The sequence below is a fragment of the Eriocheir sinensis genome, chromosome 1 (genome assembly GCF_024679095.1).
Source record: "Eriocheir sinensis breed Jianghai 21 chromosome 1, ASM2467909v1, whole genome shotgun sequence".
NCBI classification, from domain to species: domain Eukaryota; kingdom Metazoa; phylum Arthropoda; class Malacostraca; order Decapoda; family Varunidae; genus Eriocheir; species Eriocheir sinensis.
Genome location: NC_066509.1, coordinates 15,151,614 through 15,178,846, shown reverse-complemented (window position 1 = coordinate 15,178,846; position 27,233 = coordinate 15,151,614). Strand labels below are relative to the sequence as shown.

General features: G+C 43.1%; 1 protein-coding gene across 8 annotated transcripts in view; it reads right to left on the bottom strand.

Annotated features, from left to right (window-relative positions):
• LOC126995435 (uncharacterized) overlaps positions 1–27,233 on the bottom strand; it is a 121,706-nt gene that overhangs the window by 37,465 nt on the left and 57,008 nt on the right. For all 8 annotated transcript variants that reach the window (XM_050854986.1, XM_050854996.1, XM_050855002.1 and 5 more), the window contains 2 exons: positions 10,021–10,182; positions 4,980–5,096 (listed from right to left, as the gene is read on the bottom strand). In XM_050854986.1, coding sequence (XP_050710943.1) covers positions 4,980–5,096; positions 10,021–10,182 — 279 coding nt within the window. The remainder of the gene's footprint in view (positions 1–4,979; positions 5,097–10,020; positions 10,183–27,233) is intronic.

Here is a 27,233-nt window from a genome sequence, read left to right as displayed (position 1 = left end):
TCCTTTATGCCTGTTATTAAGATTCTTCCTAATGATGTTTTCTATGCCCTCTCTGGCCTCAACTCTCAGAAGGCTTATGGACCTGATGGAGTGCCTCCTATTGTCCTTAAAAACTGTGCTTCCATGCTGACACCCTGCCTGGTCAAACTCTTTCGCCTCTGCCCATCAACATCTACCTTTCCTTCCTGCTGGAAGTATGCCTTTGTACAGCCTGTGCCTAAGAAGGGTGACCGTTCCAATCCCTCAAACTACCGCCCTATAGCTTTACTTTCCTGTCTATCTAAAGCTTTTGAATGAATCCTTAACCGGAAGATTCAAAAGTACCTTTCCACTTCTAACCTTCTATCTGATCGCCAGTATGGGTTCTGCAAGGGGCGTTCTACTGGCGATCTTCTTGCTCTCTTAACTGACTCTTGGTCATCCTCTCTTAGCCGTTTCGGTGAAACTCTCTCAGTTGCGCTAGACATATCGAAAGCCTTCAATAGAGTCTGGCACAAGTCTTTGCTTTCTAAACTGCCCTCTTTTGGATTCTATCCTTCTCTCTGTTCCTTTATCTCCAGTTTCCTTTCCGGCCGTTCTATCTCTAATGTGGTAGACGGTCACTGTTCTTCTCATAATCCTATTAACAGTGGTGTTCCACAGGGCTCTGTCCTATCACCCACTCTCTTCCTGTTATTCATCAATGATCTTCTTTCCATAACAAACTGTCCTATCCATTCATAAGCTGATGACTCCACTCTGCATTATTCAACTTCTTTCAACAGAAGACCCTCTCAACAAGAATTACATGACTCCAGGCTGGAGGCTGCAGAACGCTTAACGTCCGACCTAACTATCATTTCCGATTGGGGTAAAAGGAACCTTGTGTCCTTCAATGCCTCAAAAACCCAATTTCTCCACCTATCAACTCGACACAATCTTCCAAACACCTATCCCCTATTCTTCGACAACACTCAGCTGTCACCATCTTCAACACTAAACATCCTCGGTCTATCCTTAACTCAAAATCTTAACTGGAAACTTCACATCTCGTCTCTCACTAAATCAGCTTCCTCGAGGTTGGGCGTTCTGTATCGTCTCCGCCAGTTCTTTTCCCCAGCACAGTTGCTATCCATATACAGGGGCATTGTCTGCCCTCGTATGGAGTATGCATCTCACGTGTGGGGGGGCTCCACTCACACAGCTCTTTTGGACAGAATGGAGTCTAAGGCTCTTCGTCTCATCAGCTCTTCTCTTACTGATAGTCTTCCACCTCTTAATTTCCGCCGCCATGTTGCCTCTCTTTCTATCTTCTATCGATATTTTCACGCTGACTGCTTTTCTGAACTTGCTAACTGCATGACTCCACCCCTCCCACGGCCCCGCTGCACGCCACTTTCTACTCATGCCCATCCCTATACTGTCCAAACCCCTTATGCAAGAGTTAACCAGCATATTCATTCTTTCATCCCTCACGCTGGTAAACTCTGGAACAATCTTCCTTCTTCTGTATTTCCTCCTGCCTACGACTTGAACTCTTTCAAGAGAAGGGTATCAGGGCACCCCTCCTCCCGAAATTGACCTCTCTTTCGGTCACCTCTTTGGATTCTTTTTGTGAGCAGCGAGTAGCGGGCTTCTTTTTTTATTATTGTTTACTTTTTTGTGTGCCCTTGAGCTGTCTCCTTTGTTGTAAAAAAAAAAAAAAGAAAAAAAAAAAAAAAGAAAAAAAAAAAAAAAAAAAAAAAAACGGGCAACTACAACTTTCAGCCGTACTGTTTCATCCAGCAAGTCTCCAAACACCTGTGCCTTGGTCTTGGCCCAGGAGACTTGAAGTCCCAAGGCTTCGCCTCCTTCTGCAGTGCCTCGAGAGCCATCACCAAAACCTCCAGCGACTCCACCAGGATTACTGCATCATCAGCAAAAACAAGGTCAGTGACCCTGGTATTGCCAATGGATGCTCCGCAATGACTCTGGTCCACGACTCTTCCCAGTACCCAGTCCATACAAGTGTTGAAAAGCGATGGGGCAAGGACACAGCCCTGCCTCACTCCCACATTCACGGGAAAGAAGCTGGACAGGCCACCCTCCACACTTCACAGCACTCTCTGTCCCAGAATACAGGCCAGTCAGTCAGCAGACCAATAGTCCTCACAGGAATCCCATGGAGTCGCAGAAGATCCCAGAGTGCCTCATGATGCACTGAATCAAATGTCTTCTTGAGATCAACATAGGCTGCAAGCATCCCTTGTTGAAACTCACGTTGGCGCTCCACCAGTATGCGAAGCGCTAGGATACGGTCTGTTGTTGACTTACCAGGCGTGAACCCAGACTGTTCAGGTCTCTGCAGCTTCAGCAGCTGGGTGCGAATTCACATCAGCAATAGGTGGGCAAGCACCTTGCCTGGTACACTGAGCAGTGTAATACCACGGTAGTTGTTGCAGTCCTGGCGGTCCCCTTTCCCTTTCCAGATATGGACGATCAACCCCCTCTTCCAGTCAGGAGGAATGGTATCGGACTGCCATATGGCAGTCAAGACTGCATGCAACCCGTGGATCATGGCCTCACCCCAAGCTTTGAGCAGCTCCGCACTGATGTTACAGGCGCCATGAGAATGAGAGCCCGAAATTGGAGAATAAATTACCGTTTTCAGGTTAAATAGGGGCTATATCGCTTAACAAACATAAACTGAATAAACTTCGGCCAAATCCGCAGCAATAGGTCAAAATTTGGTGTTGCTGCAATGGGTTCAAGTGCCTCAAATTTCACTGACAAACCCTCAGCCCTTAGCCTAATAATTTTCACATTAAATAGAATAAATTAGTATAAATTAGAATAAATAGGGGCTACATCGCTTAACAAACATAAACTGAATAAACTTCAGCCAAATCCGCAGCAATAGGTCAAAATTTGGTGTTGCTACGATGGGTTTAACCCTTTCATTGCTAAACGCTCACAGCGAGCGTTAGGTGTATTTGCTGGTGGTGCTAAATGCTCGCTGCGAGCTCCAGCCACACTCAAATCTCCAGCGTATGAGAGTGTTCCAACACTATTTTCCTTGTCCACACGAAGGAGGGAATCCGGATGGTTGAACTGGTTGAAGGGGGAAACGACAGAAAAAAGGTAGGAAACCACTGCTTTAAGGTATCCCCAAAAATCAGCAGTCCTTAGGAGTGTCAGGCACATTGAACTGATTTGAGACTGTCACAGCATACTCATGGGCACATGCCAAGTCTTTCAGTCTCTTGAGCTGAAACATAGTATGGTTACATCTTGAAACTGTTCTTGACATAAGGCTTGAGCACTGCAACAACAAGTCTATGATCAGCTGCAAAGAACTCAGCACTCCAGAAAACCCTCTAGTTCTGAAGGATCCTCCTACAAGTGCTCACAAGGATGTGGTCATTTGCCTTATCTCTCCCTCCAGTATTGCTATACCAAGTTCAGCAGTGCAGCTCTGGTCTCTGAAGAACCTAAAATTCTCAACCTACTGGATCTTGCAAAATCAAGAGAAAGCTGTTGATGCTCCTGGTACCAGAGCCACCAACACACAACTCATTGCCACCTCTAATGCCAGTTATAGCATTAGTTTCACCCAAGACAAATCAAATATTGTGTCCAAGAGGGGAACTGGTCTAATATGGAGTTGAGTTTGGAATGAAACACTTCCTTCTCTCCAGTTTCACATATCTCAGTAGGAGGTGCTACTCAAAAATTCTAGTAATTTGAACAAGGAGATAAAAAATATGCAGTTGTGCCTTTTGCTGCTAGAAGGCAGCAGCATCCCTTGTGAGTCAGTGTGTGAACGGCTGCATGTGTAAGTGGACGCGTTATTTTTTTATTTATTTATTTTTTTTTTTTTAAACGTCCCGTTAAGGTGGTTTGGTGGTTTTTCAATGGTATGTCCTGTAGAACAAAGAACCTGCATCAAGTTCTGCTTCAAGATCAACAAGATGGCTGCAGAAACTCACCAGTTGCTTCAGGAAGCCTTTGGTGACAACGCAATGTCCTAAACCAGAACATTTTTCTGGTACAAGCGTTTCAAGTAAGAAAAAAATTTGCTGAAGACAATGAATGTTCTAGACAATCATCAATGAGCACAACACCAGGAAACGTATAAAAAGTTTGCCAGGCTATCCTTGCAGATCGTACACAAACTATTCATGACGTTTGTGATATCACAGGACGGTCCAAGAGCGTTTAACACAATTCATTGGAGTTTTGAACATGAGATGTAGCTCTGCAAAATCTGTGCCAAGACTGCTGGGTGACAAACAGAATAAGGAAGCTCAAGAATCACATCAGAGATAATTACTAGCTTCATCTCTAAGGTCATAACTGGTGATTAACCCCTTCACTTCGGCGACGACGACGTCGGCGTCCGACGGGCATCCGATGGCGTAAGGGTTAGTCCTCTTCTAAACCTCTTAATCCTCTTCCATTTCCTCTTAATCCTCTTCTAAACCTCTTAAGAGGAAATGGAAAAGGATTACGAGGAATTTAGAGGACTGAGAAGTTTAGAAGAGGATTAATCCTCTTCCATTTCCTCTTGATCCTTTCCATACCGTGACGCCGACGTCTGCGTCACACATGGAAAGGGTTAATCAAAGGTTTATGGTTATGACCCTGAGACAGAGCAACAGTCATTGCAATGCAAGTCTCTCGATTAACCATTGCTGTAAAAAGTGCGTCTAGTTTGCAGTAATGTCATCAATATCGATAATTTTCTTTGATATCTAAGGGATTCTTCACAAGGAATTCGTCCCACCCAGTCAAACTGTCAATGGAAAGTTTTACTGTGAAGTATTTAAGCATGTAAGGGAGAGCATCGACCTCAAGCATCCAGAACAGTGGAAGGAAAAAGACTGTTGTTAAAAGGAAAGAGATTATAACCATCAGAAAGCTGTGTTGATACACTGGAAGAATAAGCAGAGCATTTGAGGTAGTGAAAATCATTAGATTATGCACACTTTTTCAATAATATATTCAAAATACTATCTCACCATGCCAGAAAAATTGCAGAATGTCCTATTTGTGCCCTGTAGCTTTGGTTTATGGTAATGGAAATTAGTTGTTTCACATGATGTTATGTTGAAACATGTGTACTTTGTTGACACAACCTGGAAAAGAAAATTACTGATAAAACTTTGGCATTAGTATTGTGTATTATAAACATTTAATTCATTAAGGCAACAAATCCAAAAGACCCATCTGCTCACCTGCACAAAACCAAGCTTCTGTTTAAGAAATTTACATAATTCCTGCATTTCTATGATTTCGTTTTCAGTAATCTTAATGTGCCCTCTCCTGAGTAGATACACAAGAGTTTGCACTTTGAGGCTGTATATCTGCACAAAATTCCATGGCAGTCTGATATGTATCTAATGTATTATGCTAACAATATCCCAACATGTTAATTTACTCATATATAGAGTTCCAGCCTCTTTACTGTTAAGTCATGAACCCTCAACTTGCTTTAGTACATACAGTGGAACCTTGGTTCATGAATTCAATTCATTCCTGAAGCCCTTTCATCACCTGAAATGTTCATCAGCCAAAGCTATTTATCCCATAAGAATCAATGTAAAATGGATTAATCCATTCCTGGACCCCCTATGATTGCTTATTTAACCCCTAGAGGGCAGGGGTATATGGTGAAAACAGTTCTCCTCATACGTCAATGTTCTGACGTTTTCCCGAAAATTGCTCACATTCAATTATCAATTTCACAGCTCTCACTAACCAAGTAGCTTTAAATTTGTGAGCATTCACTTTATCCATCCTTCCTCTTCAATCTGCTACAAACCCGAAGTCTCTACATAATGTGGTGTTTCCATGGTGATGTGATGAAGTGTAGTAACTTTTAGCTCTTAGAAAGCCAGTGTTTGGAGGGCTGCCTAGGTTGTGGTTGGCACGGTGTAGTGAGTGGCCCTCACCCTCGACACACTCGACCCCACTACAAAGCCCCTTCATTAAACCCATATTTTGAACTTGATAACTCTGAAGGGTGGTAGGATTAATCCTCAGGGGCCTCAGTATCCTTCCAACATAACCATAGTGAGATTCAATGCTATTGATGTCACTGTCTTCACCACTAACACCACTTTCGAAGCTTGAATTAGTCACAAAATATGGGTTTAATGAAGGGGATTTGTAGTGGGGTCAAGTGTGTGGAGGGTGAGGGCCGCTCACTACATCGTGCCAACCACAATCTAGGCAGCCCTCCAAACACAGGCTTTTTAAGAGCTAAAAGTTACTGCACTTCATCACATCACCACGATGTGGATGAGGATTTGGGAAGGAAAATTTCAGCAAAATACCAGAACAAAAATCTTTTCTGGAAAGAAGTTAAAAGAGAAATGGGGGGAGAAAAGAATGACATTTTTAGCATGAAGAGGAAAGATTGGGTGCTTGTGAGAGGGAATGAGGAGATAAGGGAGGTATGGAAGCAGAACTTTGAAACTGTAATGAATGAGTGTGGGAGGGAGAGCAGAAGTGACTAGTGTAGGAATAAAGATCAAAGTAGGGTGGCCAGATCCACAGGGAGAGGTGGAAAGAGGTGAGATAGAGGAGGCAATGAAGAAGTTAAAAGTAGGAAAGGCCCCTGGAGCTGATGGCATAACGGCAGAAATGTTGAAGTATGGAGGAGGTGTAGTTGTGGAATGGATATTACGGATATGGAGTGGGAACAGGGTGAGGTCCCAGAGGATTGGAGAAAGACTTTTGTTGTGCCGTTGTACAAAGGAAAAGGAAGCAGAGGCGACTGTAATAGTTACAGGGGAATAAGTCTACTCAGTGTGGCAGAAAAAGTGTATGAAAGGGTTTTAAATGAGAATGAAGAAAATAACTGAGAAAAGTGCAGGTGATGAACAAGTTTTTTTTAGGAAAGGGAGGGGTTGTGTAGACCATATATTTGCACTCAAAATGTAAGTTGAAAATTACATGCAGAAGGATAGGAAGCTGTTTGCTGCATTCATGGACCTGGAGAAGATGTATGACAAAGTTGGCAGGAAGGGGTTGAGGGATGTTTTATGGATATATGGTGTGGGAAGGCGTTTGCTGGAGGGAATCCGATCCTTTTATAAGGATGCGAGTGCCTCTGTACGCGTGAAGGGTGACAGTTCTTGGTGTTAGTGTGGGTGTGAGACAGGGGTGTGTGATGTTACCATGGCTTTTTAATGTGTACATGGATGGTTGTATGAGAGAAATGAAAGCCAGAGTGGGGGAGCTTGGTCCAGGGCTGAAAGTGAGAGGTACGGAGGAGTCATTGGTTGCGGGCCTGTTTGCAGATGATACGGTGTTGTTGGCAGAGAATGAGGGGATGCTGCAGAGGATAGTGGATGAGTTTGACAGGGTGTGTAAGAGGAGAAAGCTGAGAGTGAATGTTGGAAAGAGTAAGATTATGGTATTTGAGAGGGCGAGAGAACAGGTCATTGATTTTGCAAAGCTGTACAGAGTTAAAGCAGAGGGTACAATGAAGCCTAGGATAAGGTTAGGGGAGGAGAGAATGGAGGTGGTGACTGAGCATAAATATTTAGGGACAGTTTTATGTAAACATGGAAGTATGGAAGGTAACGTGTGGGAAAGAGCAGTGAAGGGCAGACAGGTGGTGGGTGCATTAGAGAGTTATGAAAGGAAGAAGTGTGAGCATGGAGGTAAAGAGGGGAATAAGGAACAGTATTATCCTGCCAACTCTGTCATATGTGTCAGAGATGTGGACATGGAATGCAGCACAGCAATCGTTAATACGTGCAGTGGAAATGAGTTATATAAGAGGTGCATGTGGTGTGTCAGGATGGGATGGAGAAAGTAATGAAATCGTGTATGAGCGGTTTGGTATGGGTGCAACAGCAAAAGGAGTGGAGTGTGGAGTGGTCGAGTGGAGTGTGGAGTGGTGGAGTGGGTGAAGCGTGGTGCACTGAGATGGTTTGGACACGTGATGAGAATGGGGGAGAATGAATTCGTGAAGAGTGTATGAGGGAAGGATTGAGGGAGGGGGGTCAGGGGAAGACCACCTGTGAAGTGAATCAATAGGATGAGTGAGTACTGGAGCGAGGGAGTTGGAAGTAGCAGGATTGAATGTGCTGAAAGGGAGTGCCAGTACAGGGAGAGATGGAGACACTTATGCCGCTGCCACCCCCTGGAAGGAAGTTCCCATAAGGGAGCAAGGCATCGGAGATATAGATAGATAGATAGAATTAGTCACTTTCAGCTCTCTCCCAATTGCACTCAGACTGAGAGCTCTATTGGGAGCAACACAAGGCTTATGAGGAGTCATGGTCATTGGCTGTGGACACTCGGGTACGTTATCAGACGAGGAAGATCCAAAAAACTTTCCTCCTGCCATTGTTACAGTCACAGAAACACTGAGAATGGCACAGTGAAGTAGTGTGGCAGCCTAGGAGTCACGCTGATCCATAAATCTCCACGCAAACTTCAAAATTACTGCGGAAAAACCAGAGCAGGAAATCCCGTCACCCACCCTCTAAGAAGCAACCGCAAAAACCCGTCACCCACCCTTTAGGGGTTAAACTTTTACAACAGTAATTTGTGCACAAGTTCATAACACAAAACCAATGAAAATCAACAAATCTAACACGAAAAAAGATAAAGACAATACTAAATAGATAAAATTGAGATGAAAACTTAATTTAACTTTACCGTACCTGTATGGAGGAGAGTTTGGACGGCGCAGGCAGTGTCACACTGGCCATTTTCCTCCAACCATAGGGGCTACAGGCAACCACGGTTGTCCAGCCGTTGGTTCCATCCGTACAGATGGAAAACGGTTGTGGATACGAGTAACTGAACGGCTGTATGTAAACAAACAGATGACGGCAGTGGCTAAAGAGTGAGGAACAGTGAAAGATGGCCAACCAATATAAGAGACTCGTAAAGTGCACTGGCAGATCTGCTTTGTTTACTATTTAACTGACAAGATAAGAGAACACCCCATGCTGAGGGATCACAGTTCAAAATATCTTTTTTTTTTCTCCATTCTATGAAAATTTTAAGACTCCCGGTCTTCACAGCACAGTTCTCTGATGAGGTTTAGGTAAACACTCCTGTCCTCCTGTCTTTGAAACCATGATCGTGCCCACAACCGCTTCTTCCTTCCATTTAACTGCAGCAACAATTCCATAACTTGGGTAACTGCAGCACAATCCTCAACCGCCCTAACTTTATTAGCAGATGGTGCTATGTCGATACAGGGCGACTCCTTTGTTTATGTTGTGGATTTGGGCAATCAATCTTGGCCGTGTGTGATGAACACCTGGAAAAGTTGGAGATGCCAGTTGCCCCTACCCCCAACACGGTTTGAGGAAAAAGGCTTGGTGTGCTTAAATAAGTGGAAGGTGGTGAGGAAGGGAAAAGGAAGAGATATTGTTTGGAAGGGGAGTCCCCTTCCATATTGCGTATTTAGCGAAAGCTACACAGCAACTGACGCTCTCCTGCTGATACTCCTGACTTGTCGCCCCACGATGTTGCCGGCTTGCGTGTTAATTCGTAGCTTGAGATATCGTTCGTCATCCAAGATGTTTTTTGTTCAGGAAATTTGTTTGTGAACTGATTTGTTCGTGATAAGAAGTGACCATGGCCCGAGGTTCCACTGCTTTCTCTAACAAGTGAACTAGGGTTACAGTGTGAAAGGACACCTACCCTTTTTTGTAATTTCACAAAATATGGCATCAAAAAGTATTAAACATGTTATTTACATTTCTCCTCAAGCCACTACTTGTGTAAACTACCAACAATTTCTGGCATCTCTAGATTTTCTTAAAGCTTTTCCCTAGTTTTGTCCCTCATAAGCTTTGTATGGGAACTGTATTAGGAACAACATATAAATTTCTATCAACCTAAGGTATAAGAATGCTTGAAAACTAAACTGATTATGATAATTTGCTTACCTCACTTCATCAAATCTTTGATTAACTACAAATTTGCAAAATCATCAACTCTTAAAATTATATAAAAGACCCTTAGATATGAGTCTAAAAGTGGAAGTTCCAATTTGTATTATTACTTTATTCATGTTACACTTGCCTTTCCATCGGTGAGAGGGAGAACAAGGACAAGGGTAAGGTCTGTTCGCTTAATTGAAGTCCAGAGGAAACGCAGTCTGGCTCGCTTCCTTCTCACAGCATTGGGTTGGGAAGTGCCTGGAGGCCACCCAAGAGCCTCTACTAGCATTCCTTCCACTAAATCCTGAGTAAAAAGAAAAAAGAACAAGTACAACTGTTTCATGATATTTAGATATGCAGTCTGCATGTGCATATTTTCAACTGGATGATACTAGAAGATCAAGGCCAAGGAAATCAACCAATCAATAAAGGCACTGCCTCGCCCACCCTATGACACCAGCCCCATGAGCCCCTCAGAGCAAGTCTCTATTCTGGCCCCCCTCCTGTCCTTAGTACAGTAAGACCCTGACTATCTGGTAACCGCAGGGATTCAGAGGTGATGGATAAGAGGAAATTTCAGATGTTTGGTGTATATTCCAGTGCTCCCATGTGATATCATTCAACTAAGCATGTTTACACAGGTACTATACATTCAGATAACCATTGCCTAACTACAAGTATGTATGTATGTACTTAATCAAGTATTGAGCACTGAGGGGCTCTATTGTGGCCAGTACAACCAGACCGTCACATACGTATCCACAAACAGTGGGATTGCAAGGCTAAATTACTGCCAGATTCCAGAGGTGGGCGTGGTACTGAAAAATCAGTAGTGCGGTTGCGGTAGTGCGGTCCCATTTTTTTCTTTCCCAGTGTGGTACATGGTGTGCGGTACTGTGGTAGCGATAGTCACTAGTCAATATAGAAAAAATACTTCAGTGCCTATCCTGGCTATCCATTGACTAACTAATAACTTGAGATAAAAAAAAAAGGTTAAGATTCGTTTTAGGTCCGTGCCAGTATCTCATTACCTACCTTATGAAACATCAGTATCTCTTCATATATCTTTTCTACAAACCTTCAACAGTCATGGAAACGCTTTGAAAATCCAATTCAAGGACTTTTTTCTACTCTTGGAAATAGGGGATAATGTTTACGAAAGCGTGTCGCCTCCTCTGGCGGCGGTGCAGCCGGTATTGCGAGAAATACCTCCTTGTTGAAATAAGTCACATATACATGTGGGGGGGGGGTCCAGGGGGGCTATGTCCCCCCTGGTTAGAAGGGGGGGTCGAGGGGTGCGCAGCCCCCCGCGTTAGTAGGTCGTAAAGTTCGGTTGGAGTAGTTTAAATATGCTCCCCGACCCTAAACCCTCTGTGAGCTATTTTATGGCTGTGGCGGCTGCAGCGTCATCGCGGCCGCCGCCAGAGGAGGCGACGTGCTTCCGTAAACATTATCCCCTATTTTCAAGAGTAAAAAAAAGTCCTTGAATTGGATTTTCAAAGTGTTTCCATGACTGTTGAAGGTTTGTAGAAAAGATATATGAAGAGATAGTGATGTTTCATAAAGTAGATTATGAGATACTGGCACGGACCTAATACGAATCTTTACAAAAAAAAAAAAAAAAAAAAAAAAAAAAAAAAATGGACTGGGAGAGGGAGAGAGGGAGGTAAGGGGGGAACAGGCCGGGGAGTAGAGGACGGGAAGGGGAGGGAAGGGAATGCAACTTTCCGAGGGAGGAGGGAGGGGACAGGGAAGGGGGAGGAGGAGATCTGCGTCAAGTGAGAGAGGAGGAAGTAGGGGTGAGAAGAAAGGAAGGAAGGAAGGAAGGAAGGGTGGTGCAAGCTGCAGTAGCACTAGCCAGGGATATTGGGGAGTGAAGGGGAAGGGGAGGAGGGGAGGAAGGGGAAGAATTCTCCAGCGTTTGAGCAAAAACGAAAGATTACTAATACAGGTAACTCTCGATTTACGCGTTTGGTTTACACGTTTTTTAAATAACACGGGGTCCAAAATCCATGTAAATATTTAATTTACACATTTTTTCACTTATACACGATATTTTATGGAGTGGCCACCAGATGTCTCACGCAACTGGACTCACACGGCGCCGCGGCCACACAGCTGAGCTCAGTTCTTCCCGCGCGCCACTTGAACAACAATACAGTACCCACGCTGCCACACTACTCAACAATAGGGGTGGGCAGGTACCAGTACCAGTACTAACGGTACCGGCTCCACCTCCCTCAGGCCTCAGACCTCACCTTCCAGAGTCTGCACCTTCTCCAGCAGTTCACTCCTGACGCTGTCACAAGCCCAGTCCGTGTACTGCTCAGTTTCCACCTTCAGAGACGAGAGACTGCTCTGAAGAACGCTGACAAGATGGCGGGCCTGCTCGTCTGCCCTCTGGGCCTGCTTGCGTGCCATCTGAGCCTGCTCGTGTTCCCTCTGAGCCTGTGCCTCACGGTTCACTGCCATTTCCTGCCTCATACTGGCCAGCATGACAGCGATCAAGTCCATCTGGCCCAGTTTCACTTCACCCGCGCCAGCCCCATGGCCCACCTCCTCTCCCTCACGGTGGCCATTTTGGGACGCCATGATGACTCAGCGAGCCTCACCATTCACTGTTCACTAAATCCCACTCCTGACACCAAGTGTTATGCCACCCCCCGAACAACACTCCAAGCACGGGCAGGCAGCATGCTGCAGAACACACGTATGGGTCATGAACCTCAGAACACGAGGCGGGCACTGCAATCACCGACAGCAGCCCACACAGAACACCGAGGGAAGGAGGCATGAGGCAGGGCACAAAGATACACGTTCAACACTAATTTTCCATTTAATGCAGGTTCCTCACACAGTACAGCAACTCTCAAGGGCACAGATCAGTTAATCGGGCACACAGAGGCACGACAGACTCGCACACAGCTCACGACGAGCGGGGCACTCAACTGAACACCCCGCAAGCAGCCACGCGTCTCACTCAACCACCCCTCGGCGTCTCTCGCTCCCAACTCAACTGCCCCCCGGCGGCCAGTGGCCGCCGCCGCTCCCCTCTCTCTCTCTCTCTCTCTCATCCCAGCACGTTGCACCATGCTATGTCAACACTGCATCATGCTACCCTCAATTTCATCACATTACACATGCAAACAGACACATACGACACAAGCAAACACGCAAACACACTCACAGGTGTAACAATACTTTTGTTATTTTACACTTTTATCCATACCTCTTATCCCTTTTCATGTTCCCTGTTAATTATATTAGACACCAGTTCTGAATAGCTATCTGTAATACATTATTCACTCATAAGTCCAGGAAGAATAATTATTGATAAAAGAGATGGTGGTATTTATCTAAGGATGTAAGGATGTAATGTTGTAGGAGAGAGAGAGAGAGAGAGAGAGAGAGAGAGAGAGAGAGAGAGAGAGAGAGAGAGAGAGAGAGAGAGAGAATTATACTTTCACTCCATAATTTTCCTTTCTTTCTATTCCTCCCTCAAAATTGGTTCATCTTGTATATTATCCTTTTTTGTTCCTTTCCTTTCTCTTATAACCTTCCCCCCTGCGTTCTCTCTCTCTCTCTCTCTCTCTCTCTCTCTCTCTCTATGTTTCTTTATGTTTCTCAAGCATCTTCCCATCCTCAACTTTTTACTATGTCCTCTTGTAGCAGTCACCGCTCAAATTCCGTGTTCCTTCCCCTCAGTGACAAGAAAATGGGGTGCTGCAAAGAGAGACTAAGATTCTCAGTGTTTTCATGTGATGTCCATCGTCACTGTGTCTGCCAGTCTGTCTTGTCGCATCTTCATCGTTAACTTTCCTTCTATTCGTTTACCTTTGACTGTCCGTCCACGTTCTCTTGTCGTCCACTCGTACACATTGTTATACACATACACCCACACTTAAATGTTAACCTACACAAACAACATTCACACAAACGCATACACAAACAAACACCTATCCTATGTGTTGTCCTTGTCGTAATGACCTTTGTGATTTTTGTCCAATAAAGTAACCCTGGCGGATATGACTTTCTCTATCTGTGAACCGATTAGCACTTAGAACACTCGCTACCACCAACACTCTTGTGTTCCTGGTGGTAATTTCTTCTTTTAGTAGTAACTCCTCGTTGTCTACTTCTTCCATTTTGCTCAATAATTTGTAGAGTTGTATTAGATCTCCCCTTTCTCTTTTTTGTTCTAGTGTTGGTAAGTCCATTTTCTTTAATCTTTCCTCGTATGTCAATCCCTCCAGCTCTGGAAGCACTTTTGTTGCCATCCTTTGTATCCTTTCAAGTTTCTTTTATGTGTTTCTTCTTATGGGGAGGCCACACTGCCTCCGCATGTTCCAACTTTGGTCTAATCATAGTGGTAATTAATTTTTTCAGCATTTCCTTAGCCATGTAGTGGAATGCTATTCCTATATTTCTTACCATGTTATACGTATCACCGAATATCCAATTAACATGACTCTCTGGCTGTTTGTTATCTTGCATTATTACTCCCAGGTCTTTCTCTACGTATACTTTCTTTAATGTTTCACCATCTCCCATTTTAAATGTTCATTTTGGTTTTCCTTCACTTTTTCACGTTTCCATAACATGACATTTCTTCACATTGAATTTCATCTCCCATTCCATACTCCACTTCCAAATCTTGTTTAGGTCTTCTTGCAGAATTTCGCAGTCTTTACTGTTTCTTATATGTCTTAGCAGCTTTGCATTGTCTGCGAACAGGCTCATATAACTACAGTCGTCCCTCAAATAGTACGGTTTCCAATAGTACAGTTTCGGTTTTATACGAATTGTCATGGAAGAACTTGTTTAGGACTTTTAAATTTCCTGCTCGTCGCACTATAGCCATGGCGTGAGTGGCAACACTGTTTTACCAAAACACCTGCTGAAAGCACCCCAAAGCATTCGCAAAAGGTGTTCACCTTGCAGAAGAATTCAGATTTAGGAGAAATTACATTATGGTAGGGAGAGCATACCACGTGAATGAGAGCAGTGTTCGCTTTATCTATCATAGTGTAAAAGAAATTCTTGCTGCAGTAACTGCCAATGCTCCAGGAGTGCTGCAAGAGTAAAGATAAAGGCTGTCCTTTTACTAAGCCTCGTCGTTGCTATGGTAACGGCGTCTCACTCGCAGCAAAATGGGGTACGCTGATCTTCCTGATGCAGTGGAAGCACTTAAGTGTTTGTTTGGGCCGCCATATTTGCTGATGACGTCATCACAGCACAGAGGCATTCCACCTTTCAAAGCCGGGAGCGGAGCGGACGTGCCGAGTTTGTAACTCGTGCTGTCGCGTCACGCGTCTGAGAGCACTCGGGACGTACTGAGAGTCCCTATTGCCTCTCTCAAACGCAGCCCAGGAGTGTTTCTACGGGGGGCACTAATTTTATACGGATTTTCGAATAGTACGGGGGTCCTGAGTCCCTAACCCCCGTACTATTTGAGGGACGACTGTATTTATTCCCTCTGGCATGTCATTAATATATATACTAGGAAAAGTATTGGTGCCAATACCGATCCCTGAGGCATTTCACTCTCTACAGTTCTCCATTCCGATTTTATGTCCTTAACCATTGTTCTCATCTCTCTTCCCCTTACGCAGCTTTCCATCCAGTTCTTCATTTTCCCTTTCAATCCTCCTTTATTTTCTAGTTTCCATAGCAGTCTTGTATGTGGAACTTTGTCAAACACCTTCTTCAGGTCTAGGTAGACGCAATCAACCCATCCGTCCCTTTCCTGTATTTTATCTGTCACTCTTGAGTAAAAGCACAGTAAGTTTGTCACACATGAGCGCCCTTTTCTAAATCCATACTGTTTACTTGTGATTAAATTTTGCTCCTCTAGAAATTGCGTCCATTGTTTCTTTATCACTTTCTCACATATTTTACATACTACACTGGTCAATGATACGGGTCTGTAGTTCAGGGGTTCTTCCTTCCTTCCATTTTTGTATATGGGGACTACTTCGGCCCTCTGCCACTCCTTAGGCACTGTACCAGTTATTATTGAGCATTTAATGATGTCATATATCAGTCTAATCAGCTCATTTCTGCATTCTTTCAATATATACCCTGAGACTCTATCCGGTCCTACAGCTTTCCTCTCTTGCAGCTCCCCCAACAACTCATATATCTCCTCTTTATTTACTGTAACTTCTTCCATATGAACATATATCTTGTTTTCTTGTGGCTCATTAAATATTGATTCATTAGTAAAAACTTGCTGGAACTTTTTGTTTAGTAACTCCGCCATGTCTTTAGGTTCATCGATTGTCACATTCCCATCGCTCAGTCTCTCAATTGTTTCTCTTGGTTTAATCTTACCATTTATGAATCTATAAAATAGTTTAGGATGTTCCTTGCACTTTTCCACAATATCCTTTTCATATCCCTTTTCTTCTTCCTTCCTTATTTTCACGTATTCATTTCTCGCTACCTTAAAATCTTCTTTATTCCTTTGGTTTTTATTTCTTTTTAATCTTTTCCATGCTTTGTCTCTTTTTTTCTTTTGCCTTAGCACACCTTGCATTGAACCAGTCCTTTTTTCCCTTTTCTTTAGGTTTGTATTCTGGTACAAACTTCTTAACCCCTGTTTTATACACCTCCATAAAAATATCATACTTTTCTTGCACTTCACTTGTTCCCATTAGCTCATCCCAGTCCAGCTCTCCGTAATATTTCCTAAGATTTTCAACGTCTGCCTTCCTATAGTTTAACTTGTTTCTTTTATATGATTCATCTTCTTCACTTCCTTCCTCCTCCATTTCTATCTCTGTGATTACGTGGTCACTCTTTCCCAGAGGGCATCCGTACCTTAATTCATCCCTCAAGTGTATTCCTATTGTTAACACCAGGTCCAGTCTCGCCGATTTGTCGTCACTTCTATATCTTGTGTTTTCCTTCACCCTTTGCATCATCAAGTTTTCCATCATTAATCTTAACAATCTTTCCCCCCATGCCATATCTCCACCACTGCTTTCAAACATTACCCAATCTACCTCTTTACAATTAAAAGCACCGACTAAAGTACTCTTTTGTTTGCCTTGAGTATTCTACTTAAACTCTGAATGGTATCTTCAATCATGAATTCATGTTCTTCTTTACTCCATGAGTTTGTTCTAGGTGGTATATAAGCTGTTGTGATCGTCATCCTTTCTCTGTTTTTGTTCTCCAAATTTACACTCACTATTTCTGCTTTTCCTTCTCCATATACTACTGATTTTACTAATAACTCCTTTGTCATTATCATTACTCCTCCACCACCTTTGCCCACTCTATCTTTCCTCCATACATTGTATTTTTTATCAAACACTATTTGGATGTCCTTATTTAGTTTAGTTTCTGTTAGGCATACTATCATTGGCTCCTTCTCTTGTAGGTAGTCTTGCAATTCCAGCTTACTAGATATTATTCCATCTACATTTGTATACATCACATTCAATCCCTTAATTGTGTCGATCTTGTCTAACTTTCGCTCTCTTTCATCTTCTCCCTCTTTTTCCTCTTTAGATCTTGCATTATTCCTTTCTTTTGCCTCTGTTAGTAGTTCATTCCATTTCTTCCTTTCTTCTTCATTTATATATATATATATATATATATATATATATATATATATATATATATATATATATATATATATATATATATATATATATATATATATATATATATATATATATATATATATCAGAGCTGGGCACATCCGATCATCAATCCAATCGTCCAATCTGATCGGAACAGCAATTGGCGATCGGAATGCAAAGACTGGATCATCTTTGTAAAAGGTAATCGGACTGTGGAGATCGGAACTTCACAAACTAACTTCTGATCACCAATCACATAAAAAAAGGGTCAATATTGTCATGGCAACAACTGACTGCAAACATTTTGAAACCTCACTTCTCACTTCTTACAATTATTTTTATACAAGTTGCTAAATAGTTTCTTCAATAAGCGTATTTATTTATAATATAAAGCTATAATTATTGATTGTTGATTTATTTAATCCTGGTAAGGTATCGTGAACGAAACACGCAGGTGCAAAGTCGCTTTATTTACTTGGCGCTCACTCCATTAACCCAGTTAAACCAACTAACCGCTGTACCTGGTGAGGGACAAACGCATTTTCATGTAATCTAAGGCTTTACCTTCTAACTAGAGTAATTCATGTATGTGAATGTGACTAGGCTATATGTTACTATAGTGACGTAATCTATCGACTCTAAAACTGCGTCCACACAAGGCCTCATGAGGCGGCGACTTGCACCGCCTCGCCAGTCATTGCTATTCTTGTAATGTTTATTTTTCACCTGCCAGATGCAGGGGTGCTGTTTCAGAATATCAATCATCAAATGTGTGTTGCCCCGATTTCACTCAACGTTGTCCTCAACATTTTCAGCTTTGATCTGAGAGCAGCACGCAGCTGATGTTGCCACGTTCACGCCTCCTGCCCCAAAAATACCTCTCGCCAGAATGGACATGTTTCCGGTCAACATATTTATTTCAAATTCTGTCTGTATGGATAAAATAGGCCCTAAATTCAGCTATGGTGCTATTTTTTCATGTAGAATAGTATATGTGGTACAAAATATGGATTAAAGTTGAGGAAAAATCACGTGACCTGGAAACAGGTGCTGATTGGTCGTGACGTCACGATGCAGTCAGCAGGCCGCCAACTTTGTGTTACTTCAAGATTTTGTGTTGTGGTGTATGTTTCTAGTGGCTAGAATTGCCTGGAGACGTAACCCGCAGTCGTTGGTGATTCATGCCAATGTGCAAGAGTATATATATATATGGACAAAAGTACTCCACGTAAGATATTTCTGTCTGTACTAGTGAATCCAGCAGTAATTTTTTTAGTTTCCCCTCGGACTAACTTTTCATCGTGAACTCAACTATTCTCTCTACTGTCACGTCCTCTGATTATAGAATATTGGTCTGCATTCCTTTTCTTTTTATTCATCTTCAGGCGTTGATTCTCTCTCTCTGATGTTCCAGAGCCATTGTTTTCTCTAGGTTAGGCTAGGTAAATTTCCATAATTCTAATATAAATTCAACCTTGATTATTCTCTATAGTTCCCCCTCGGACTAACTTTTAATCGTGAACTCAATTATTTTCTGCAGAGCAGAGGCGAATCGGTTGATTTCACTCCCATTTTAATAATATAGCATATTTCCAACACTCTTAAGGTGTTCTGTAAGCACCTATAACATATCTGTTGGGCGCAGTTTGGAGCTGGAGTGGCCATAGCTGATGAAAAAAACAATGGACACAACACTAGTACTGTCTGCTGTACTCTGCTTCAGCCTGATGACATCACGAGCTAATGGTGGCTTCTCCCCGTGAAATGAGAAGAATTTGTGATATCTCTCCAATATCCAGTCAACTAGCAATTTATAGGACGTAATACGTGCTGGCTGGAGTAGGTAGGAAGACACCTACCGAACGGGCGCAAGCCACTCCCGGTGAGGTATATATGGGAGGTGAGAAGCGAGCTGAAGCCCTCCAAAGACCCTTCCCATGTCCTCACTAACTGTTTCCCTATTGTCTCACCAACACCGGAGAGTAGTTCAGCATGCTCTCTAAAGACAGATCCTCTCTTTATCCACACCACACTACATTCACACAACATATACACCTTTTTCCCAAAATTAAAATTTCAAAATGGCGCACCTACACCAAGCCTCGGAGTCCCCGCCTGGGGGGGGGGAGACCACAAATTCCCCCAGGGAGGACTCCCCTTCTGGCTGCCAACCCGAGAGGTGCCTTGATAACTCCTCGAACCTCTTTCTTCTCAATTTCTGCAACATTCGCGGTCTTCGCTCTAATTTTCATTCTGTGGAACATCATCTCTCCTCCTCTAAACCTCACCTTCTCTTCCTTACCGAAACACAGGTTTCTGAGGCTACTGACAGCAATCTCTACTCTGTTCCATCCTACTATCTCTATCCTAAATTTCAATCCAAAGCTGGATGTTGCGCCTACGTGCGCAACGACATCACTTGCTCTCGTGCCCACGACCTTGACTCTGCTGAATTTTCCACCATCTGGCTAAGACTTCATTGTCATTCTATTACTAAACACATCTGTGCTGCTTATCTCTCACCTAACTCTACCAACTATGTAAAATTCTTTGACTATTTGAATTCTAAAGTGGAGCACATCTTGACCCACTCTCCCTTCGCTGAAATCTCCATCCTAGGAGATTTCAATGTTCACCACCAGCTTTGGCTTTCATCCTCTTTCACTGACCATCCTGGTGAACAAGCCTACAACTTTGCTATCCTCAACGACCTAGAGCAGTTGGTCCAGCACCCTACACGTATTCCCAACCGTCTTGGAGACCGGCCCAACATTCTAGACCTCTTCCTTACCTCAAACCCTTCTGCTTATTCTGTCAAACTGTTCTCTCCGTTGGGCTCCTCCGATCACAATCTTATTTCTGCATCCTGTCCTATCGCTCCTGTACACCCTCTGGACCCACCGAAGAGGCGATGCTTCTGGCATTTTGCTTCAGCTCGGTGGGACGACCTGAGGATGTACCTTTCCGATTTCCCGTGGAATGATTATTGCTTCCAGGATAGAGACCCCTCTGTGTGCTCAGCGCATCACAGAGGTGATTGTCTCTGGAATGGAGGCATACATTCCTCGTTCTTTCTCTACTCCTCACGCTAAAAAGCCTTGGTTTAATCACGCTTGTTCTCGTGCTGTCAGTGATAGAGAGGTAGCTCACAAAAGGTACCAGAGCCTTCAAACTAATGCTAATTATGAACTTTACATTTCTGCCCGAAATCGTGCCAAATCTATTCTCCGACTAACCAAAAATTCTTTCATTAATAGAAAATGCCAAAACCTTACTTTCTCTAACTCTTCCCATGACTTCTGGCATCTAGCCAGAAACATCTCCTCTAACTTCACTTCTTCATCTTTCCCTCCACTCCTCAGTCCTGACGGCAACACTGCCGTCTCATCTATCTCTAAGGCTGAACTCTTCTCTCAAACTTTTTCTAAAAACTCCACTCTGGACGATTCTGGGCATATTCCTCTTACTCATCCCCCCTCTGACTCCTTTATGCCTGTTATAAAGATTCTTCAAAATGATGTTTTCTATGCCCTCTCTGGCCTCAATTCTCAGAAGGCTTATGGACCTGATGGATTGCCTCCTATTGTCCTTAAAAACTGTGCCTCCGTGCTGTCACCCTGCCTGGTCAAACTCTTTCGCCTCTGCCTGTCAACATCTACCCTTCCTTCTTGCTGGAAGTATGCCTTCATACAGCCTGTGCCTAAGAAGGGTGACCGCTCCAATCCCTCAAACTACCGTCCTATAGCTTTACTTTCTTGTCTATCTAAAGCTTTTGAATCAATCCTTAACCGAAAGATTCAAAAGCACCTTTCCACTTCTGACCTTCTATCTGATCGCCAGTATGGGTTCCGCAAGGGGCGTTCTACTGGTTATCTCCTAGCCTTCTTAACGGACTCTTGGTCATCCTCTCTTAGCCGTTTCGGTGAAACTTTTGCTATTGCACTGGACGTATCAAAAGCTTTTGATAGGGTCTGGCACAAATCTTTGCTTTCCAAACTACCCTCCTACGGTTTCTATCCCTCTCTCTGTACCTTTATCTCCTGTTTCCTTTCTGACCGTTCTATTTCTGCCGTGGTAGACGGTCACTGTTCTTCCCCTAAATCTATTAACAGTGGTGTCCCACAAGGTTCTGTCTCACTCTTTTTCTGTTGTTCATTGATGATCTTCTTTCCAAAACGAACTGTCCTATCCATTCCTACGCCGATGATTCCACTCTGCATTACTCAACTTCTTTTAATAGAAGACCCACCCTACAGGAACTTAACGACTCAAGGCTGGAGGCTGCAGAACGCTTTGCCTCAGACCTTACTATTATTTCCGATTGGGGCAAGAAGAACCTGGTGTCCTTCAACACCTCAAAAACACAGTTTCTCCACCTATCCACTCGACACAATCTTCCAAACAACTATCCCCTATTCTTTGACAACACCCAGCTATCACCTTCCTCAACACTAAACATCCTCAGTCTATCCTTAACTCAAAATCTCAACTGGAAACTTCATATCTCATCTCTTAATAAATCAGCTTCCTCGAGGCTGGGCGTTCTGTACCGTCTCCGCCAGTTCTCCCCTGCACAGTTGCTGTCCATATACAGGGGCCTTGTCTGCCCTCATATGGAGTATGCATCTCATGTGTAGGGGGGCTCCACTCACACAGCTCTTCTGGACAGAGTGGAGGCTAAGGCTCTTCGTCTCATCAGTTCTCCTCATACTGATAGTCTTCTACCTCTTAAATTCCGCCGCAATGTTGCCTCTCTTTCTATCTTCTATCGATGTTTCCACGCTGACTGCTCTTCTGAACTTGCTAACTGCATGCCTCCCCCCCACCCGCGGCCCCGCTGCACTCGACTTTCTACTCATGCTCATCCCTATACTGTCCAAACCCCTTATGCAAGAGTTAACCAGCATCTTCACTCTTTCATCCCTCACGCTGGTAAACTCTGGAACAATCTTCCTTCATCTGTATTTCCTCCTGCCTACGACTTGAACTCTTTCAAAAGGAGGGTATCAGGACACCTCTCCTCCCGTATTTGATCTTGCTTTCGGCCACCTCTTTTGTTTCTTTTTTAGGAGCAGCGAGTAGCAGGCTTTTTTTTATTATTGTTTTCTTTTTTTGTGTGCCCTTGAGCTGCCTCCTTTGTTGTAAAAAAAATAAAAAAAAAAAAAAAACTACGTTATCATTGGTACGTGGCACAATGCATTTCTAGGCTCTTCCCAGAACTGGAAACATGTCCATTGCCAGCAGCGGCCTCATGCCCGTCCGTATTCTATTGTTTTTGTGAGTCCAGGGGCATACACGAGTCACCTCATGAGGCCTAGTGTGGACGCGGCTTAATTAAGGCGTGGTTCCCACTATTCCATTTTCACGGATCCGTCGACCGTCAGTGACGTCATCGACGGCGGGGACAGTGGGAACTGGGGTCCACCCGGGCCCGCACGTGGAGCTCCGTCGGCCCAGGCAGAGATGAATCCAAGTTAACTTTTGGGTTCCAGTGATCCCGTGATGTTGAATATTCTACATATGAAAATATGAAATGGAAGTACACTCAACCCTCGATTTGCCGGACTAAAAGGGGGGAAGGCTTGTCCGGGAATGGCAAATGTCCGGCAATGGAAAATGTCCGGGGGTCTACCCCCTTGCCGGACTTTACCCTATATATGTCCGGGAAACACAACCCACCCCCGGACTACACCTCGCATAGCTGTCCTATACTGTCCTGTAATATAATATATTAACTTCTACAACATGCACATATACAACACACATCGTTGTGAAGAAGAGGTGTATCCACGACAAGCACGTAAGCACAACAGTGACAACACTCGTGTGACGCAGCAGACTTGTGTACAGTCCAGTACTAGACGTGTATGTCCGCCCGCGCTGCCATCTAGTGCCCGATTTGCGAACTTTGTCTGGCGCGGTAGTTTGAAATCGACTTGTCCCAGACTTTGTTTTTTTTTTTTTTTTTTTTTTTTACCCCACGGACTCTTGTCCGGCAAATCCGAAATCCGGCAAATGGAGGTCCGGCAAATCGAGGGTTGAGTGTACAGTCAAGTCGCGTATGACGCGGATTCATAAGGCATGGTTTCCTATGACGCGGTATGGTTTCAGAACCTTATGTTCAGATCACGCGTTCGTGGTCTTCCCTGGCCAAACGAGCGCAGAGTTGCCAGGTTGGATTTTTTTCTGAGGGGGAAAATCTTATGGTGGCGGTTGGGTAAATATTCACTTTATTCAGTGGAGAGAGAGAGAGAGAGAGAGAGAGAGAGAGAGAGAGAGAGAGAGAGAGAGAGAGAGAGAATATCCATAACACCGAGATATCCACTCATGCACTCAGTCTCAGCTTCTCACTCGTGCGAGGAAGAAATGAGGGATATCATGAGCGACTGGCTAGTATTGGTGCCAGTACCGAGCAGTCTGGTACTGGTACCTGCCCACCCCTAGGTTCTCGTACCAACCTGACGACTACACAATACATATAAGGTGCAAGGTATACATATGCACAGTATTCCCTCGGTGACAGGCGATGTGATCACGGTGTCCCAAGAACTAACCCCCGGCAAAGGCTGAAACCACTACGGTCTTGGCCGATCCTCACACGGCAAAACACGGTACCATGACGGTACGTGCCCGATACGTGCCCGGCAAGTGCTCGGCATCACACGGTTCACCCCGTTAAACACCCCGCTAAAGCAGCACCACCTATATATTGGGCACCCTGGCCAAAGCACTGATAGCTGGGTCGGGGTTGCCAGGTTTACTCAGGGACTTGATACCAAATACTTCAATTTTAAATACCAGATTCTCTTTTTCAATACCAAACTGATAATAAAACATATATTCACCCCGAACGTTCCAACTAAGATATGAAAATGTCAAACTTTTAAATACTATGAAAAAAATAGTTGGTTACTGGGGAGCTTGAACTGTCTGTGTACTTTTTTTTTTTTTTTTGTGTGTGTGTGTGTGTGTGTGTGTGTACGGGGATGTATAAATGGAAGTACAGTAAAACCCCGATTATTCGAAATGGAAGGGGGGAAGCCTCTTTCGGATAAGCCGATTTTTCGGATAATCCGGATTTATGGCCGCCATTTTGATCGCCGCCAGTTTGATCGTCGTCATTGTGTTCTGCTGTATGGTAATGAAGACTTTCTTACTTTTCCCGGTTTCTTTCGGCATGGTGATGTAGAAAGAAGTGAGGTCAGCTTACAGGTAGAGCGATCGACTGCCCAGTGTGAAGTGTGTGTGCGACTGCCGACTGACGATGTAAACAATGAAACCAAACAAACACACGCTACGCTAAACAAAGTAGTGCGCTTAAAACATGTGATGTAAATGTTTTGTGTATGTTTGTCTGTGTCTCCTTGTCTGGACCAGTGTATGTTGATACTTGTGAGCGTTGCAGATCTGAATTGTGAATGTTGCAGGGTGCGATTGTGAATGGTTGTGCAAGCTTGCAAGTGTGACCTTGATGCATCGTGCAGGTGGAGACACAGTATGATGACTCATATTATCGCGCCTTCGTATGTTGGAAGGGAATGTGGCATGGAGTGGAGAGGGGTCGTGTTTGTGTCATTGTCTTGAGAGTATGGTGTGAGTAGTCGTGCAGTAGTTTGTTAGATTCGCGCACCTACGTCCTTGCTGGGGCGAGAAAGTGCGGACGTGGTGTTGTTGAGAGTTTGTTTAATGTTTTTGTCTAATACATTGATCTATTAAATTTACAAGCTATTTCGGCAATACGTATTAGAAAGCATATTCATTTTAACTTCTTATCAATTTTAAATGTGTTAATATAGTACATATGTAGTTACTTTTATTTATTTTTGATGTTTTATAACGTTTTAGTATAGAAAAAAAAAATTAATTGCATTATCCAGATCAATTTCGGATAATCCGGTTTTTCGGATAATCCGCTTTCGGATAATCGGGGTTTTACTGTATTCCTTTATTTTTTATCTTTTTATAGTTCAATACCAAATTTCATTAGTTTCATTACCAAATTTTAGTCTAATACCAATCACAGTGCTTCAATACCAAATGGCAACCGTGGCCTTCAAAGATTGCTCCCCCCCTATAGGAGAGTGCACGGGCCTTTGCCAAAGGCAGCCCGTAGCAGGGTGCCGACAGACCGACTTAATGGGCGATCGAAATCTAGCTGACCAAGTCGGTCTGTTGACGAGGACTGGCGTGTCTCTGTACAATCCTGGTTCTAAGATTCATCCCCTTAAGGCTTAAGGAAAGCGGGCCTTTGTATTAATTAATCATTTTAATTATTACAACCTTGGATAGGGTGGCCAGTTTTATATAAGCCTGGGCCAGTGAGTTGCCAGCTACTGCCAGCCAGTACAACGTCTCCAATCCCTCTTGTATCCTGTACAATGCTATTAGGTCCCCTCTCTCTCTTCTTTTCTCCAGTGTTGTTAGTCCCAATTTCTCCAGTCTTTCTTCATAAGTACGTTCTCCCAGAGTTTCCGGTAATTTGGTCGCTGCTCTTTGTATTCTATCCAACTTTCTAATTTCTTTCTTCAATCTAGGTGACCACACTAATGCTGCATATTCCAGTGTTGGACGTATCATCGATGTTATTAGTTTCTTCACCATTTTTTCATCTAAATATGTAAATGCTGTTTTTATGTTTCTAAGAAGATTGTATGTTTCCCCAGTTATCCGGTCTATATGTTTTCCAAAGGATGACTTGTCTGTTATGATCACTCCCAGATCTTTTTCTTCAGTTTTTTTTCATGATTCTTTCATTACTTAGAGAGTAGTTCCCCAATATTCATCTACTACTCTTACCAAACTCCATCACACTACATTTCTCTGTATTGAATGTCATTTCCCATTTGCATGACCATTCACTTATTCTATCAAGATCTTGGCTCAGGGCTACACAGTCTTCTTCATTAGCCACCCTCCTCATTATTTTAGCATCATCAGCAAACATATTCATATAGCTTCTCACCCCTTTTGTCATGTCATTAATATATATTACAAACATAATCGGAGCCAACACCGATCCTTGGGGGACTCCACTAGTCACTTCCATCCAGCTTGATTTATTATTCCTGATTACTGTTCTCATTTCTCTCTTCGTCAAAAAGTCCATAATCCAATCCAATATTGAACCACCCAGACCTCCAACATGATTAAGTTTCCATATTAATCGCTTGTGTGGTACTTTATCAAACGGCTTCTTTAAGTCCAAATACACACAATCTGCCCAACCATCCACACACACACACACCGTGTGTGTGTGTGTGTGTGTGTGTGTGTGTGTGTGTGTGTGTGTCTTTATCTTTAAATATATATATATATATATATATATATATATATATATATATATATATATATATATATATATATATATATATATATATATATAAATATATATATATATATATATATATATATATATATATATATATATATATATATATATATATATATATATATATATATATATATATATATATATATATATATATATATATATATATATATATATATATATATATATATATATATATATATATAAATGTGTGTGTGGGGGGAAGGAGAGTAGATCGAGAGAGCGCGATAATGTTGCTCGCCTATCTCGCAAGCTGTTGCGCCAAAGCCTTCCCAACACCCGTCAAGGATAGAGTCTATGGTTTAGGTTACCAAATACAGTAAAATTTAAGTCATCTGATCAATGAAAAAAAAAGGAAATAAGCTTAAATGAGTAATTTTACATTATATCCTTAATGTTAAACACAAGCAAGTA